This window comes from Dermacentor variabilis, chromosome 1 (assembly GCF_050947875.1).
Source record: "Dermacentor variabilis isolate Ectoservices chromosome 1, ASM5094787v1, whole genome shotgun sequence".
In the NCBI taxonomy this organism is placed as follows: Eukaryota; Metazoa; Arthropoda; class Arachnida; order Ixodida; family Ixodidae; genus Dermacentor; species Dermacentor variabilis.
In genome coordinates this window covers 46,169,866-46,185,417 of record NC_134568.1, presented here as the reverse complement: position 1 = coordinate 46,185,417, position 15,552 = coordinate 46,169,866, and the positions used below count along the sequence as shown (strand labels likewise).

General features: G+C 45.4%; 1 protein-coding gene across 1 annotated transcript in view; it reads right to left on the bottom strand.

The window, feature by feature from the left end:
• Window positions 1-15,552, bottom strand: part of bchs (WD repeat and FYVE domain containing 3 bchs) — a 245,728-nt gene that overhangs the window by 174,074 nt on the left and 56,102 nt on the right. The window contains exons 17-18 of the mRNA XM_075687061.1: window positions 13,447-13,536; window positions 7,685-7,916 (exon numbers count right to left, since the gene is read on the bottom strand). Of these exons, the coding sequence (XP_075543176.1) occupies window positions 7,685-7,916; window positions 13,447-13,536 (322 nt within the window). The remainder of the gene's footprint in view (window positions 1-7,684; window positions 7,917-13,446; window positions 13,537-15,552) is intronic.

The window sequence follows — 15,552 nt, the reverse complement described above, 5'->3', positions numbered from 1 at the left end:
ATTAATCATTTTTTCAAATAGCTTACACAGACAACTTGTAAGAGCTATCGGGCGATAACTGGTCGCCAAGAAAGGGTCTTTACCCAGCTTCAAGACGGGAATAACAATAGCTTCCTTCCATGAGGATGGGAGGTATTCGGCAGCCCAGATAGAGTTGAAAAGTGCCAGAAGTGTCATTTGTGTGTCTTTGTGTAAGTTCTTAATCATGTCATACATGATTCTATCAGCTCCCGGTGCAGAGCTTCTACATGTGCTCAATACAGCTTTAAGCTCGGCAATATTAAAAGGACGGTTGTATGGTTCATCCGGACGACATTTATGATCCAGTGCCTTAAGTTCAGCTAATTGTTTATATTTGAGGAATGATATTGTGTAATGTGTGGAGCTTGACACATGTTCGAAGTGTTTGCCCAGAGCGTTGGCCTGGTCTTCCAAGGTAGTCCCTTGGTCGTCCACTTCATTCCATCAGGGGACCTGTCTTTTACACGAGAGTCCTTGTGTTTGTGGAATGAATTTTTCTGCTGCGTCAACTATAAAACAAGTAAAATACGCTACTGCTTCATCTATGCTAAAATCGGTGATAACATGTCGTGGTAAGTAAGTTGATTCCTTAAAATGATTCCATTCGGCGGAGGCTAGTTTCCACCGGGGGGGTATGTGGGGGCATTCGCGTTGACGTATTGAATTTAACATTACAAGGAAGTGATCACTTCCATACGGATTTTTGGTTACGTGACATTGCAAGTCCGGGAAAATTGAAGCAGACCCAATCGACAGGTCTATTGATGAATATGAATTATGATGAGTATTATAACATGTTGGCTCCTTCTTGTTGAAGAGGCACGCACCGGAGTTCACAAGAAAATTTTCAATGAACCGACCTCTCGCGTCACATCGCGAGTCTCCCCACATGGTGTCGTGGGCATTAAAATTGCCTACGAGTATGTAGGGGTCCAGAAGCTGATCAATTAGGTTATAAAAATCGCTTTTTCCGGGACGATAATTAGGGGTTATGTATATGCAACATACAGTGATCAATTTATTAAAAAGAATTGCCCGAATTGACACTGCCTCAAGCTTGTCATCATGTCTGAAGGGCGACATGATGACAAGCTACAGACTTGTCCACAACTATTGCTACACCACCAGACGAGGTGCTCACCTCATTGCGGTCTTTACGATAGATGGTGTACTGACGAAGAACGTTCGTTTTTGTAGATTTAAGATGTGTCTCCTGAACACACAGCACCTTTGGGTTATATTTGTGTAAAGAGTTCTTTGATGTCATCGAGGTTGTGGATAAGACCTCCAATGTTCCAGTGTATTATTTGTGCAGCCATATTGTTCATGTTTTTATGCTGCGTGTCAAGAGGAGTGAAGTTAGATAAATGACTTATGGAGCCTTTTCAGGCCCTGTGATTATGGTACGGGTTGCGTCTTTCTTGGAGCGGTCGCGAGACTTGCGCCGCTCCCGAGGCGCTGGATGCGCTGTCTGGCTCGGGGTTGTGTCCATTGACTCTTGGGAGCTGCTGGACTTCCGCTCACACGAGAGGGGTGTTTTTACCATAGGCCTTGCCTCGAAAAGCAGGGCCTTGGAGGCCGCCAACGCAGAGGTCGATTGGCCCTCCTTCAGGGACAGCGCAGCAGCGCTGGCTGCTGACACCAAGGGGGCTGATGGCACGGCCGCAACCACACTCTTTGTGGGCCGGGCCAGTACCGGAATCTGCTGCGACGTTGCCCCCTTGCACGCCGGATCAGCATACACTGAGGTATGGAAAAAGGAAACATGTTTCTGCGCTTCTTGAAATGAGATGTTCTCTTTGATTTTCATTGTGATTATGTCTTTTTCTTTTTTCTATGTGGGGCAAGTTCGAGAGTATGCTGCGTGTCCACTGTCACAGTTGGGACAGCGGAGTGTGCCACTACGATTGTCGGATTCGTGTTCGGCACATTTTGCACAGGTCATTCAGCCACGGCAGCTTTGCGAACCATGGCCATATCTCTGACACTTGAAGCATCTTCGGGGATTTGGGATGTAAGGTCTGACTCGAACTTTGGTATATTCCATTTCTAGGGTTTCCGATAGCATGCTCGACGCAAAGGTGAGGATGAGATGCTTAGTTGGAATATCTTCGTTGTCTCGCTTAATCTTTATTCTTTGCACTTGAATCACGTTGTGTTCTTTCCAGCCCTACAGGAGCTCTTCCTCACTCAGGCTCAAGAGATCTTCATCAGAGATGACTCCTTTACATGTGTTCAATGATTGATGGGGGGGTAAAAGTGATTGCCACATTACGGAATGCTAAGAGATTGGAGAGTTTGCCATGCTGTTTAGTGTCGCAGACCTCAAGAAGAAGGTCGCCACTGCTCATTTTCGTCACTTTGTAGCCAGCACCTAGTAGACAGTTTAAATATAGCGTAAAGCAGCAAACGCAAAGCATTAGCGTTGCGTGCACCACACTGCGCATGCGCTGTACGTAAACGGTGCTGGAGCTCTTACGTACGTATGCTATTTTCGAGATTTAGCGGTGAACACTAACGCACGCAAGGGGAGCCTTACGTGCGGTAACATGGCGGAGTCAGTTGAACGAACTGAGAGCTGCCTGCTTCAAGTCTATCGAGCCCCCGTCGGCCTGCACTTTCCGGCTCATTCGTTCCCCACTAATGCTTGTGTTTGCTTTAGATTTGTGTGATGATGCTTCAACAGCAGAGTACAGGTGACAAATGGGCGTTGTTTACGATATACGTTCTCGATTAGCGGTGCAGTAGGCTTAACGAGAAGGTTTGCTTATGTTTGCTCATGTTTGCTGTATCCGCCTGGAGATGGTGTCCAAGTGTATTTCGCTCGTTAGCTTGGTGTAATGCCACATGTCAAGCCGATGCATGTCATGTTTTCCGCGGCAACAGAAAGTAGTGTGGTCGGTGCTGTGGTCACAATGCGTGTGCGCTTAACTAACGACGACAACATGAACCTCCTGAAGGAGGTTTTCGCCTTGAACCCATTCGGACGGACGTCAAGATGGGTGCCTGTTGCAAAAAAAAGTGGAAAGAAGTGGGAAATCCGCTTTCTGGAAGCGAAATTGCTGGCGAAACATCCCCTCTGGAATAGCCTCGATGTTGAGCAGGCCACTTTTTGAGGACACATACAACCTGCGCGGTCACTCTCGTTCCCGAAAAATGAGGGCATCTATGTCATCCCAACTTAAAACGGACAGGTAATATGGGTCCCACAGAACACTCGATCGCAACATGCTAAGAATAATCGGTGTGTTTTGCGACTCTCGACAAAACAACACTGAAACCAAACACCTACATGCGTAATTAACGCAGCAACTGTGGCTTTGGATAAGCTTGACTTAGGGACACATTTGCGGATTCGGCATTGAATCAGCTCGACATTTCGTGTGGATTTGGCTTTCCACTGCTTCGTGTTTTTAAATCTAGATGGCGCCGTATATGTTTGTGTTAGCGCTTTTCTCCATTCCGCTATTCTAAAACACTACCTTGTGCCACGCAGTGCAGCCTTTCTTTGCGTTAGCGTTGCGTTGCACGCTAACGCTAACGCAAGCGTTTTACGCTATACTAAAACTGTCTAGTGTGTCAGTAAGACATTTAGCTACGATGAAAGGTGAAATAGTTCTGACTGTCTTTTCGGTATCTTGACTGTGTATCACATGGAAGCGGGGGAAAGTTTCTTTGCGCAGGCTGAATAGTGGTGCACCCTCTTTTGGAAAGAGGATGACTGGAAAGAGGGGGAACGACGTCTTAGCCATACAGAATTCATTTAATTTTGGTAGCTACACCAGCCACCCACCACCGAGCCCAAGAAGGGGATGCCACGAGTCCGGGAGGAAACACAGACGCCCCCCCAGCTGTACTATAGCTACTATAACCTAATATAAAATACCCAAGGTTGGATACATACACTAGGGTAACCCTTGCTGCCTAGAAATTCGGAAGTGATAAGAAGACAGGTAAGAAGAGACAGCGAGAGGAAAAGCAAAAGATGGAATAGAGGGACAGGAAAAGGCGACTGCTGATTTCCTCCAGGTGGGTCAGTCTGGAGGTGCTGTCTATGTGAAGTAGAGGCCGAAGAGGTGTGTTGCCTCCGCCGGAGGACCTTGAAGGTCCAAACACCCAGCATCGGCTCAACCCCCAGGATCCCCCTTTCCCTAGACACGGCTAAGCCGTGCACGGCTACGTGCGGGAGGCGCCAACCCTCGTGTGCTTGGGTACGTGATGTCGCAACACAGCAAACACCTGCTGCCGCAGACGCCCATGCGGGGCAAATGAAAAAACAATCACAGTAATTGACTCATGCGATTGTCTATTATTCACCTTAAAAGTTTCAAAATACACAAAGATGGCTATCAACTTCACCAATCCCTATTTCATTACCACTTTTGCTGTTCAGCACTACCAAAGTCTTGGCAACCTCCTGCAGTTGAAGGAAATATTGTGACACCGTCCAGCACTAATTATGTCATGCATTCCCGAAATAGCAGCTCCCTTTCCAAATACTACTTCATGTTTGAGTGAAGAAGGGTAGCAAAAGCATTGTTTTTAAATGGACTAGCTAGTGTTTTCACACTTTGGCTAACTCAATTTTTGTGCTCTCATAGATGTTCAACTTTTCTTCCCAAATGCACAAGAGGCTATTCAGATGAGCCGTACTCATTGGAGAGTTTAACCTCTCCATGCATGCCAATATTTACATAACACCAGAGATGTAGACGTGAGCAGGGCTAATGAAAACATCTGTGACACTGCACCCCATGCACTGGTCAGCAATGGCAGCACTGGCATGGAGTGTTATTCTCGATCACTTTCGGGGATACGACCACTTTAGCGAGAGTTTGTGTGGCTAGGCACCAGACAAGTTGGTGTCTACAAGCAATAGCGTTCCTGCAGTACTAAGCACAGTATCTTGGCAAGGCACCGGGAGCACTGTTGCCCGTGTGCGTGAAACACCGTTGCACATAGATGCCAACGCGTCCAGTGCTGAGTCATGCTATTCTCACTAAAGGGACTGTATCCCCAAAAGTGACTGACCGAAAATAGGGACACCTTCTGGCAAATCTCCGTTTGGAGATTAGAAATCCTCAGTTGATGCCGGCAGGATAGTACCAAAACAGCATTGTTTCAGTACACGTTAGATAATATTGCATTGTCCCGAGTGCCTGTATATAAATACCTAGGAGCTTATTTTATTGATTTAAAATGGCATCATCACAGTGATCATCTGATAGTAGGTGCAAGCAAGTCATTAGGGTTTGACCGAAAATAGGGGCATCTTCTGGCAAATCTCCCTTTGGAGATGAGAAATCCTGATGTGATGCCTGGAGGATCGTACCAAAAACAACATTGTTTCAGCACACGTTAGATAATATTGCATTGTCATGGGTGTCGGTATATACATACCTAGGAGCTTATTTTACCATTGATCTAAAATGGCATCATCACGTTGATCATCTAATAGTAAGTGCAAGCATGTCATTAAGGTTTACAGTGTAATGCTAAAACTTACAGCATAAATGCTAAAATGCATTACAGCGTAATGCTAAAAATTTCAGTACCACTACTGAAGAGCTACTCATCAAGGCATTCGCCAGGTGTGTGTTAGAATATGCATGCGAGTTATGGGACCCATCAATGGTTGGTGATAAGGAATGACTTGAAAGAGTACAAAATTTAGCTGCAAGATTAGTTACTGGAAATTAGTTTCACCTTTAGCGCTACACAAGTGAAGAATAATTAACAATGGGAGTCTCTTGAAAATCGCAGGAAAAAAACGTTGTTGAAAACCTTTTCATAGTATCTTTCACCCAACAATTGGTATGGACAAGCAATAGTACACAGTTGAACCTTATTATGCATCAGCTCGAGACAACCACGCCCATAAAATACGAGAAATATTTTGCCACACAGAACTATTCATGATGTCTTTTTTTCCTAGAACAACATGGGAGTGGAATAGACTACTATCTTCAGTGGATGACATAATATCACATGACACATTCCATACTTTGTTGGATTGATGCACTAATACTTATTTTCTTTCTCTACATGCTAATAGTGTCTGTAATTCTTTGATTGTTTTGCTTACTTTTTGTACTCTATTGTTTATTTCCAAGTTGTGGTGCCCAAATCCACTTGGTGTTATGTATTTCCCCTCCACTGCAATGCCTGTAAAGGTGCTGTGGGTATTGCACAAATAAATAAAATCTGTATTCATGAATAAACAATGCATGTTTACCTACGAAAATATTTTTTCTCACTTTGTGGTCATTCTAAAAAAAATTGCATAAATTTTTCGTGAAGTTGGTCATTCCGAAGATTTTGAATTTGTAATAAAAAGAATAGACCCTGGGGGGTCGCGTTTGGCAAAAAAAATTGACCCTCAAAGGGTTAACACGTTCCAAGAAAACATTACCTTTTGGCACCAATGTTACGTACATCGCCAAACTGCGATCATTTGATATGTTTTGAGGTCGCTAGATCCTGTGTAAACAAGAAAAGATGTCAGGCACGTGTAATCGAGAGCAGTAGGCACTACCCCGACAGCTTGCCTGTAGCACTCGCCTCCCCGTGTCACGTGAAAATGCCGGCATCCACTCAGTTTCATATTCTAGTACCAGCAAACATCCTTGTGGGCTGTGTCACATCACCAACCACAGCTATCGCTGCCAACCCTATTGCGATAAGCATCTTCACTTATCTGTTTCCCAGCGCTGTGGCATAGTGCCACTGGAAGCGTAACGCATGCTTTTAATAGACCATAACCTGAACACACTGCCATTCTCTGCTGCAGGCTGTGCAAAGTGAGTGTCATGTTTCGCTCGGCAGCATTGTGTTTTGGTGTCTCCACCAGCTCGATTTCGTTTTGGTTTCCCGTCACTGTCTTAAAACATGCAATAGGAAAACAACAAAGCACGTCTCGAGCCGCATAAGCCCCACAAACTTGACATGTGTCGGTGTCTTTGCCGCCCAAATGCCCAGCTCAGAGAAGCTGCTGACCAAGGCCGTATTCGAGGAGTGTATACGTAAGCATGTCGAAGCCATAAAAACGACAATGCATGTTTTGGGTCGCTCATGCTTGGCGCGCGACACTTCACACTACGTAGATGTCAGCTGCAGTTGAGACTCCCAAAATTTTTAACTTCAGGTCCTACATTTTCCCAGTTAGTATGTTTTTTCTCAGCATTTCTTCTTTCTTCAGAATGTATGAACAAGGTTTTCCTGTACTACATGTTGCCAATGTCAGCTCTCCACTCACTCCAACCAAACTAGGCATCTGTACACGTGCATGTCCATACTGTAAAACGATCCTCGAAAACACTACAGAACAGACTGCTTGACTGACCGCCTGAATGTCAGTGTTGTAAAGAGCAATACCACTGCTACAATAGAGACTGTGATTGCCACAGCAGTATTCAGTATTTGTTCACAGCCGTGAATGAAATTCTGGCCATCATATGTGGGCTCAACAGTTGTGTTCTCAATTTATACTCTGCTGTTACATCCTTCAAATCCATAAATGGAACTGATTAATCAGTGTGTCACGTACCTACTGAACACAATTTATGACTCTACAAACAATGATGCAAAAGCATCATGCCAGGTGACAAACAAGGCAATGAAACCTGCACGTCATGCACAGATACACTTGTCACTATGGCCCCACCTGAGAGTCGTGGCCATCGGCGATAGAAGGGACAAGGTGTAACATGGCCACGACCACTCCTGGGTGCACAATGAGTGGGTCTGGACTCGGTGCCGAAAGGTTGAGTGTGGCTAGCACAGGCTTCTTGGCCTGAGGGCTACCCTTGCCCGTGGTTTCAGAAGCCTTCTTGGGAACCTCGACCGTGCAATGCTGGGTAGGGGGGCAGGTCACCAGCTTGGTCAAGGCCATGGGCCTGGGAGAACCAACCAGACATATGTAGTGGCACTCAATGATCCCTTGCCAAGTGCAAAGAATGACCCACACACAATCTAGCACAGGCAACACCAAAGCAGGCTCTGAAGAGCTGAAGGCTTTGCCAGATGTCCTTGCAAGCAACCAAACTGATGTACACAGCACTGCCTCCCCCCCCCGTCCCTTGTAACTTTTGCCTTTTCTTCACCTCTATGACCTTATCAATTAATCATCACATGTCGACTGCTCTGATACGGTGGTTTACATGCTATTTCTTTTATCTACATAAATACAGCTGTTGCCAGGCATACGTTACTCATCCTTGGCATGTAAAATTGAATACAGTGCAGTCCACTTATAACGATACCACATATAACGATATATCGGTTATAACGATGGGTCGACATGAGAGTGTCATTTTATGCATTAGGTCTATGGGGAAAAAAAACATTTATAACGATAGGTTATTCACAGCATATCGGATATAACGATCAAAATTTTGCCGTCCGGATGGCTTTTTCCGTGCAAAATAATCGTAACATTTGTTTGCTTAGTTCTCTGAAACGAACGATGTCGACAAGAGGCGATGTTTACCTCCGTAAGTTCGTATCAGCCGCCATTACCACGCTGCGCGTCCCAACGTTACTAGGCGCATCCCGCCCCGCCTGCGCACTGGAGAGTACCTGAGTAGGTGCAGCGCGCCACAAGATGGCGCTAGCTGCTTCATGCGCGTCAGCCACAGTCGCTCCGAAATAGAGAGAAAGAAAAAAAAGCGACAAGCAAAGCGGCGCGGTGGCACCCATCCCACACTCAGTCTCTCTCTCTCGCGATAGCAGGCTGACGCCACCGAAGCAGCGTGCAACCAACGGTACAACCCAGTTCGAAGATGGCGCCGACAAAGCGCAAAGCTGTGTCGCTTGACACGAAGATGGATATTTTGCAGGACTCTCGACGCGGCTTCAAGGTGAACGCCCTCATGAAGAAGTATGAGCTCGCCCAGTCGACGATATCAACCATCTTGAAAACCGGGATTACCGCGATTGTTAAAGGCAGGAGCTATCACCGGCCATGCCAATCAGCGGAAAAGGGTTAGAGACCCTTTGTATGCCGATGTTGAAGAGGCACTTTACCAGTGGTTCATCACAACCCGTGCGCATAATGTGCCTATTAAGGGGCCAATACTTGCCACCAAAGCGAAAAACTTCGCTTTTCTTCTGGGACGCCCAAATTTTGAGCCTGGGGGAGGCTGGATTCAGCGCTTTAAAGAGCAGCACGGAATCGTTTACAAAAACATGGTAGGGGAAGCGGCGTCTTTGGACAGAGAGGCAAAGCAGCAGTGGCTGCAGACAAAGCTGCCCGGCGTGCTGGAGCGCTACGCGGAGAAGGACATATATAACTGCGACGAAACTGCTCTGTTTTTTCAAATGTTGCCGTTGAAGACTCAGGCTCTTAAAGGAGATCGATGCCCCGGCAGGAAGCACTCGAAACTTAGGGTGACCGTGTTGCTGTGCGTTAGCATGGACGGGAGCCATCGTCTCAAGCCTTTTATGATCGGGCGATCAAAGAAGCCAACGTGCTTTAAGAATCAGCACATCCCGGTCCGCTAACACAGCAATAAGAAGGCGTGGATGACCCGCGAATTGTTCGAATAATGGCTGCTCGAGTTCAACAATATAATTGAAGGCCAAGGAAGAAAAGTAGTGTTGCTACTTGACAACTATAGTGCACACAGCGTTAACCTGAAGCTAACATCTGTTGAATTGATGTTTCTGCCTCCGAATATTATGGCAGGCCTGCAGCCGTTGGACGCCGGCGTGATCGCTAACTTTAAAGTCCTGTATCGGCGGCACATGCTGGAGTGGCTAATTTTAGCCACTGACCGCGCAGCTCCTGGCATGTCGGGTCATGCAGATGGGCCCCCTGACCTGAAGATCAGCCTTTTGAGAGCCGTGCGCTTCGTTTATGGTGCACGGTATGAAGTAAAGCAGTCAACCATATACAACTGCTTCAAGAAGGCGGGCTTTGTGCATCAGGACAAACTTCCCCAACCCACTGAGACCAACACGGTGGAAGCCGCTGACATAACCGAGCTCTGGGAGCTCGTTCCTACTGGTGACACAGGTGGTGCACTGATGGAGGAGTTTTTGACTGCAGATAGTGCTGCCTCGTTCTGCGATGAGGTCACCGACGAGGCAATCGCCGAAGATGTGCTGTCTCAACAGACGGCAAAGTTGTGCGATGGTGGCGACGGCAGCAGTGACAGTGACAACGAGATTGACAGTGGCTCCTTTACCCCGACCACGATGTCCACGCAAAGCGCACTGTTGTCGATCAACTCCTTAATTGATTTTATGCATGCTAAAGAATTGCCGCCAGTGTTTGCACAGCAGCTGGAATCCATGCACACCGCGGTTGTGAAGCTGAAGCTGCCGCAAAAGCAAGTGCAGATTTTGGACTAAATCGGCACGCCTAACCCTTGACACGATCATTGGCGCTAGAAATAAAGTTTGTTTTTCACAGCCTAGTTTCTACATCATCTATTCTTTAGAGCAAGTAGCGAATTCGAGTTCGGAGCTGCAAAGGTATGCTCCGCGTTTTTTTTTTTATAACTGCAGTCCAGATATAGCGATCATCGGTTATAACAATCATATTTTTCATCTTTCTCGATATCGTTATAAGTGGACTGCACTCTGAACCAAAGCCTACTGGATGCAGTAGATACATTATGTGTTTAATAAAAGTAGATGCCCTTTTTGCGCTGCTAAGGAAAGTTTTTACTTTTATGTACAGTTTTATTTAAGTTGCTACTCATGAAGCAACTTGCAACTGAATGACCTCTGCTTCACAGCCAAAGTAGGTGGTTAGCAAAGACTCGAGTGCTCTTGGTACTTTTTGAATCCAAGTGAGGTTTTCCCGAGACTTAGTTTAGGAACTCCTGAATAGAGAAAAATTTTGAAAGAACCCTGATACTGTCATGATACGTATGCCTGTCATGAAGCTGCATCAGTTAAAAAAAAATTATAATGTCTGTTTTTCACTTGCACTTTAGCTGATTTGTATGAATTCTACATTTGTGTTGCATGTTGCGCACATGCCTATGAGTATGCCAACAATATAACAACACAGTGTCCACCGTAGTATCACACTTTATGAGCTGTTTTGCACAACATGAAGACTGTTCATCCTATCCCAGCAGACTAAAGCTGTCCATTAAAGGTCATGAACTGTCATGAGAACCTGGTGTTGGGAAGTACAGCTGGTGACATCTGAAACCCATCTCCTTATATTTTCATGAATTTGTTGTTAGCTATATTCTAAGCAAGTGAATGAGGGTGTACAGTTGCCGACAGATTTTTCGGACTTGATGGATATTCCGGACTTTATAAATGTACTCTCAGGTTTCCCATAGAGCTAATGCATTATTGCAATCAATTTCCAGGATGAATTTAGGCCCTAAAGATAGATTTTCCAGACTAAATAGCTTATTCCAAGCTACGCTACCTGATCTTGGGGGCTGCAATGTTGGATTTTCCACTGGCTTGGCCAGGCTTGGCTTCCAGTGGGCTGCTATAAAGCCTCCAAAATAGGGAGGTGCACGCACTATCCTTTCAACTCGGCGGCCACGCCCACTCTTCCTTAGTTAACAAAACGCTCCAGGGGACGGCACTTTTCGGTCAGCACAATCATCATACGATGAGATCAATTTACTTGTACTTTGTGCCCTAAATGTCTTTTATCTATCCTGTCAGTTGAGAAAAACTAATAATTTCCCTTCTACGGACCACTTTTAGCACCATGACAATTGCCATGCAGAATTTTCTTTTTTTTTAATTTCAGTTGCCATTTTGCACGTGGTGTGTCCACAGAGCAGATGTGTTTCGGAGACATTATCACATCTTTGTGTGCGTTTGTGTGGCTTCGCATTTGTGTGATTGGCACTACCTCCTGTGCCTTCGCGAGAGCCAAGTGGTGTGAAGTATGTGGCTCATTCCTTCAATGGTGTTTGGGATCTCTGCCAACAGAGATTGCCAATGTGGTGAAACTCTTGTCGACTGTATACGGAGATGACGTCACTCTTGGCCAATTCCAAGCAAACCTGATCACCTCCAAGCATAGTATGAGGCAGGGCATTATCAGAGATATTTTAAGCCACTCTAAGCCTAATAAATTTTATTTTTTGAGGGTGAACAAGTTTTCCGGACTGTTCGATTTTTCGGACTATTCTTCAGCCCCCGAGAGGTCTGGAAAATTGGTCGGTGCCCGTACTTAAATGCCTCTGTCACATATTTTGTCACACACATGGTATAAGTAGTGTGTTTCAGCTCGTGGCAATCACTGATTGCAATATAAGCAACAGTTTGAACTTCCTGGGCACAGTCATGTGATCTGTGCAATGTGCTTACGGTCATAAATACATTTTGTGTGTTTCGAGTTGACTTTTTGGCAATAAAATGATACAACCATGTCACATATGGTGGTGGTACCTTTAAGCAAAGTATAACAGCATGATCACACACATGAACACGAGTTACATTGTGGCCACACTAAATTGCAAGTGCCGTGTTAACACGATAGCATTAAAGGGCCCGTGTTACAAAAAACCTTGTCAGCATTGGACGTCACTTGGCGAAACATTACTGGACCACAACCACTCAGGCCTTCAGCGTGGCACAGGGAGGTTACTGAAAAAATTGAATTCCTCAAAGTAACATGTGTAGAAAAATCATAATATACAACCTAAACACAACCTACAGACAGGATGGTGTCAGATTGTAATTTCAAGATACCAGGAAACATAATTCTGTTACGCAGAAACTCGACCACGAACCCCTTTTCCAGAGGCCATAAAGCGGTGTGCTCGGTTCCTTGCAAACACCTCTATATGGCACTCGCCTCCACCAAATCGCGGTCCACGCCAGAGGCCACATTCCTACTAGAAAGCTCACCTTTGTGCATAGCGTTCGCCACCAGCGTTTCCCGGTAAACATTACGGTTACATAAGCTGCAGTTGGGAGGAAGCATGAGAAGTAGTCAAGGATCTTGGAATGCTTTCACATTCCACTCTTAAGGCAAATCTTAAGCATCTTTACAAGTTTTTAGAAATGGCACAAGAGCAAACGAAGAGCCCTAAAAACACTGGCTTTCTGCATAAAATGAAGTTCAGAACCATATGCATTATGTGTACACTTTTCTGCCTGCACTGCCCTGTTGATGTTGCAGCCAAATTATCATGATGGTGTGAAGCGTTTTAAGACGAGTGAGTTGTAGAGCGGACCAGGAACAAGGACACAAGAAGGCACAAGAAATACACACCTTCTCATGTCCTTGTTCTCTGTCTGTGCTAAAACTCACTCGTCTCAAGATGAACAACCAACAAGCCCACATCGCCACTCTCATTGTAAAGTGTTGCCTGTCAAAAGTGCTGCCAAAATAACAGAAGCTGACCTTATATAGAAATCAGTGAAAAGATAAGACCTTAATAAACAGAAAGCATAAAGATGACACAGTGAATTTTAGCGCAGGTCACTTACTTGTCAAACGAGTCGAGTGCCATGTCATACAACAACCGGATAACCACCAAGGCCGAGATGAGGGATGTTGGTACCTTGGTCAGGTCAAGACTGCATAAAGTAGAAAAAGTTTCTTCATCGTGTAATCCAAAAGCACCACACAAAAGTTCCTACAACTTAACTCTAACTACTTCATTTTCACTTTCACTCTCACCTTCCCGTCTTGTGAATGAATTCAACTATGGCCTAATTGACTTCTTACCACCGCACAAAAATAATATAGAGTCGATCCCAGCTATATCAAACTCAGATATATCGAATTATTGTGTATATTGAGCTGTTGTTACAACCCCCTGGAAATCCCATGTAGAAGTATAGCACTGTACTATGGGTACATAGAACTCCCCTTAACTGCCCCATTCAATATATAAAATGCTGCACCACGCTGCACCCCTGCAAGTGCACTTTTCCTAATGGGCCCAGGCCACTTTTCGCATCATCAGAAATATTGATGCCGACAAAACAGCACTATTTTGGCATATGCTGTCAAGCAAGACATTGAATCTGATAGGCAGGAGTAAAAATGAGCAAGGTGCATCTCAATATACGGATGGCTCGTGCAGCAAGGGCCTTGCTTGCATTCCATAATGATGGATTTGCTTTAGTAAGCTTTACTACAACGAAGCCTTGTAATGCGTTGAAGCATATTGATAGCAGAATTACTGCCGTGCAGTGAAGTATACTACCTGCAACCGTTTGTTCTCGGAAAAAGGACTGCCGCACGGCTTCAAAAATGCAAAAAGCCTCCCAGTCCGATGCGTGTGTTCCACAAGAAAGCATGGAAGCCATTCATTATTTTCAGTGAGTGGCTCCGGGCATAGGACGTCGAACTTGAGATGTCTGCGCCACCGAATTTGCCAACTTGAGCTTCCGTGAACTGCACTTAAGGATTGCCGGCGCGTGGACATAACAAATCTGGCCCTAACCCCCCTTCAACAGATTTCAATGTTACAGTTTACATTTAACAAAACCACAGCCCTCCACATCTGCCCTTCGTGGAAAGACTATCGCAGTAGTGGCATGCAAGACTCATCGCTGTGCGATTCACAGGTCTACAGTCTACGTTGAACGCATTTCATTCGTGCTTGCAGGGATACATCAGTGGGAATAGACGTCCACACGTCAAGTTTCTTCCTAGACGCCAGCGCTCGTTTTTTGCCTGGCAGAACGATTTCACCTTCCACGGATGTACGTTTCTGCCGTTTCCCTTCAAGGTCGCACCCGCGCACAGCTTGTGCTGCGCGAAATGTCTCTTGTTTGCGATGGCGCCTCTTCGGATGACCAGAAATTATTATTGTGCTGTTAACTGTCACGACAGCAATGTAAACACAAAAGGGTTGATGCCACCAGTGAAATTCTGCCGATTCACAATAAAATGGAACGAAAAAAGCAGACAACAGACATGGATTACTGCGGTGTGCCGAACAAGGTAAGTAAACAAATGGCAAACGAAGCGATCTTGTTCATTTATCACTTGTGAGTGTATGACGGTTTTTACACATAATCCACATGAATTTCATGATTACTGGGCATATAATCCTTTTATTCAAATAAAAACTTTCAGTTGTCAGACCAGCGCTTGTCCTGTCTTCTTTCTAGTGTGTGTGTGCGCTGCCCAAGAATGAAAATCACTTCTGTTGCATGCGCTAGCAGTGGCCGGAATTCACGCGTGCTGAGAAATTGAATATGTGCACGATGCATTGAACATGACCTGAGTCCATTCCTGCATCACCACTGCACCGATCGATCGAGTTACTGGACGATACACGCCTGCGTCTTCGTCGCGCCGGCATTACTGAAGCAGAAATGATTACTAATGCTTTGAACTTCTGTCTCTTGACCACTGTTGAAAAATGGCCAAGCTATTTATGTTGCTGCCTCTATTCTATATTGTAGGGGACGTACTAGTTAAAGTTGTGTGCGCATGTCGTATTTGTGCTATGTGGCGATATATTTTGTATATTTCCGCACAGTGTCGATGGAAGTCCGTTGTCGCCAACAGAGGCAACACGGATTTGTAGCAAACATGTTGTGGGAAACTGCAAAAATTACTTTAGCTAACACGCA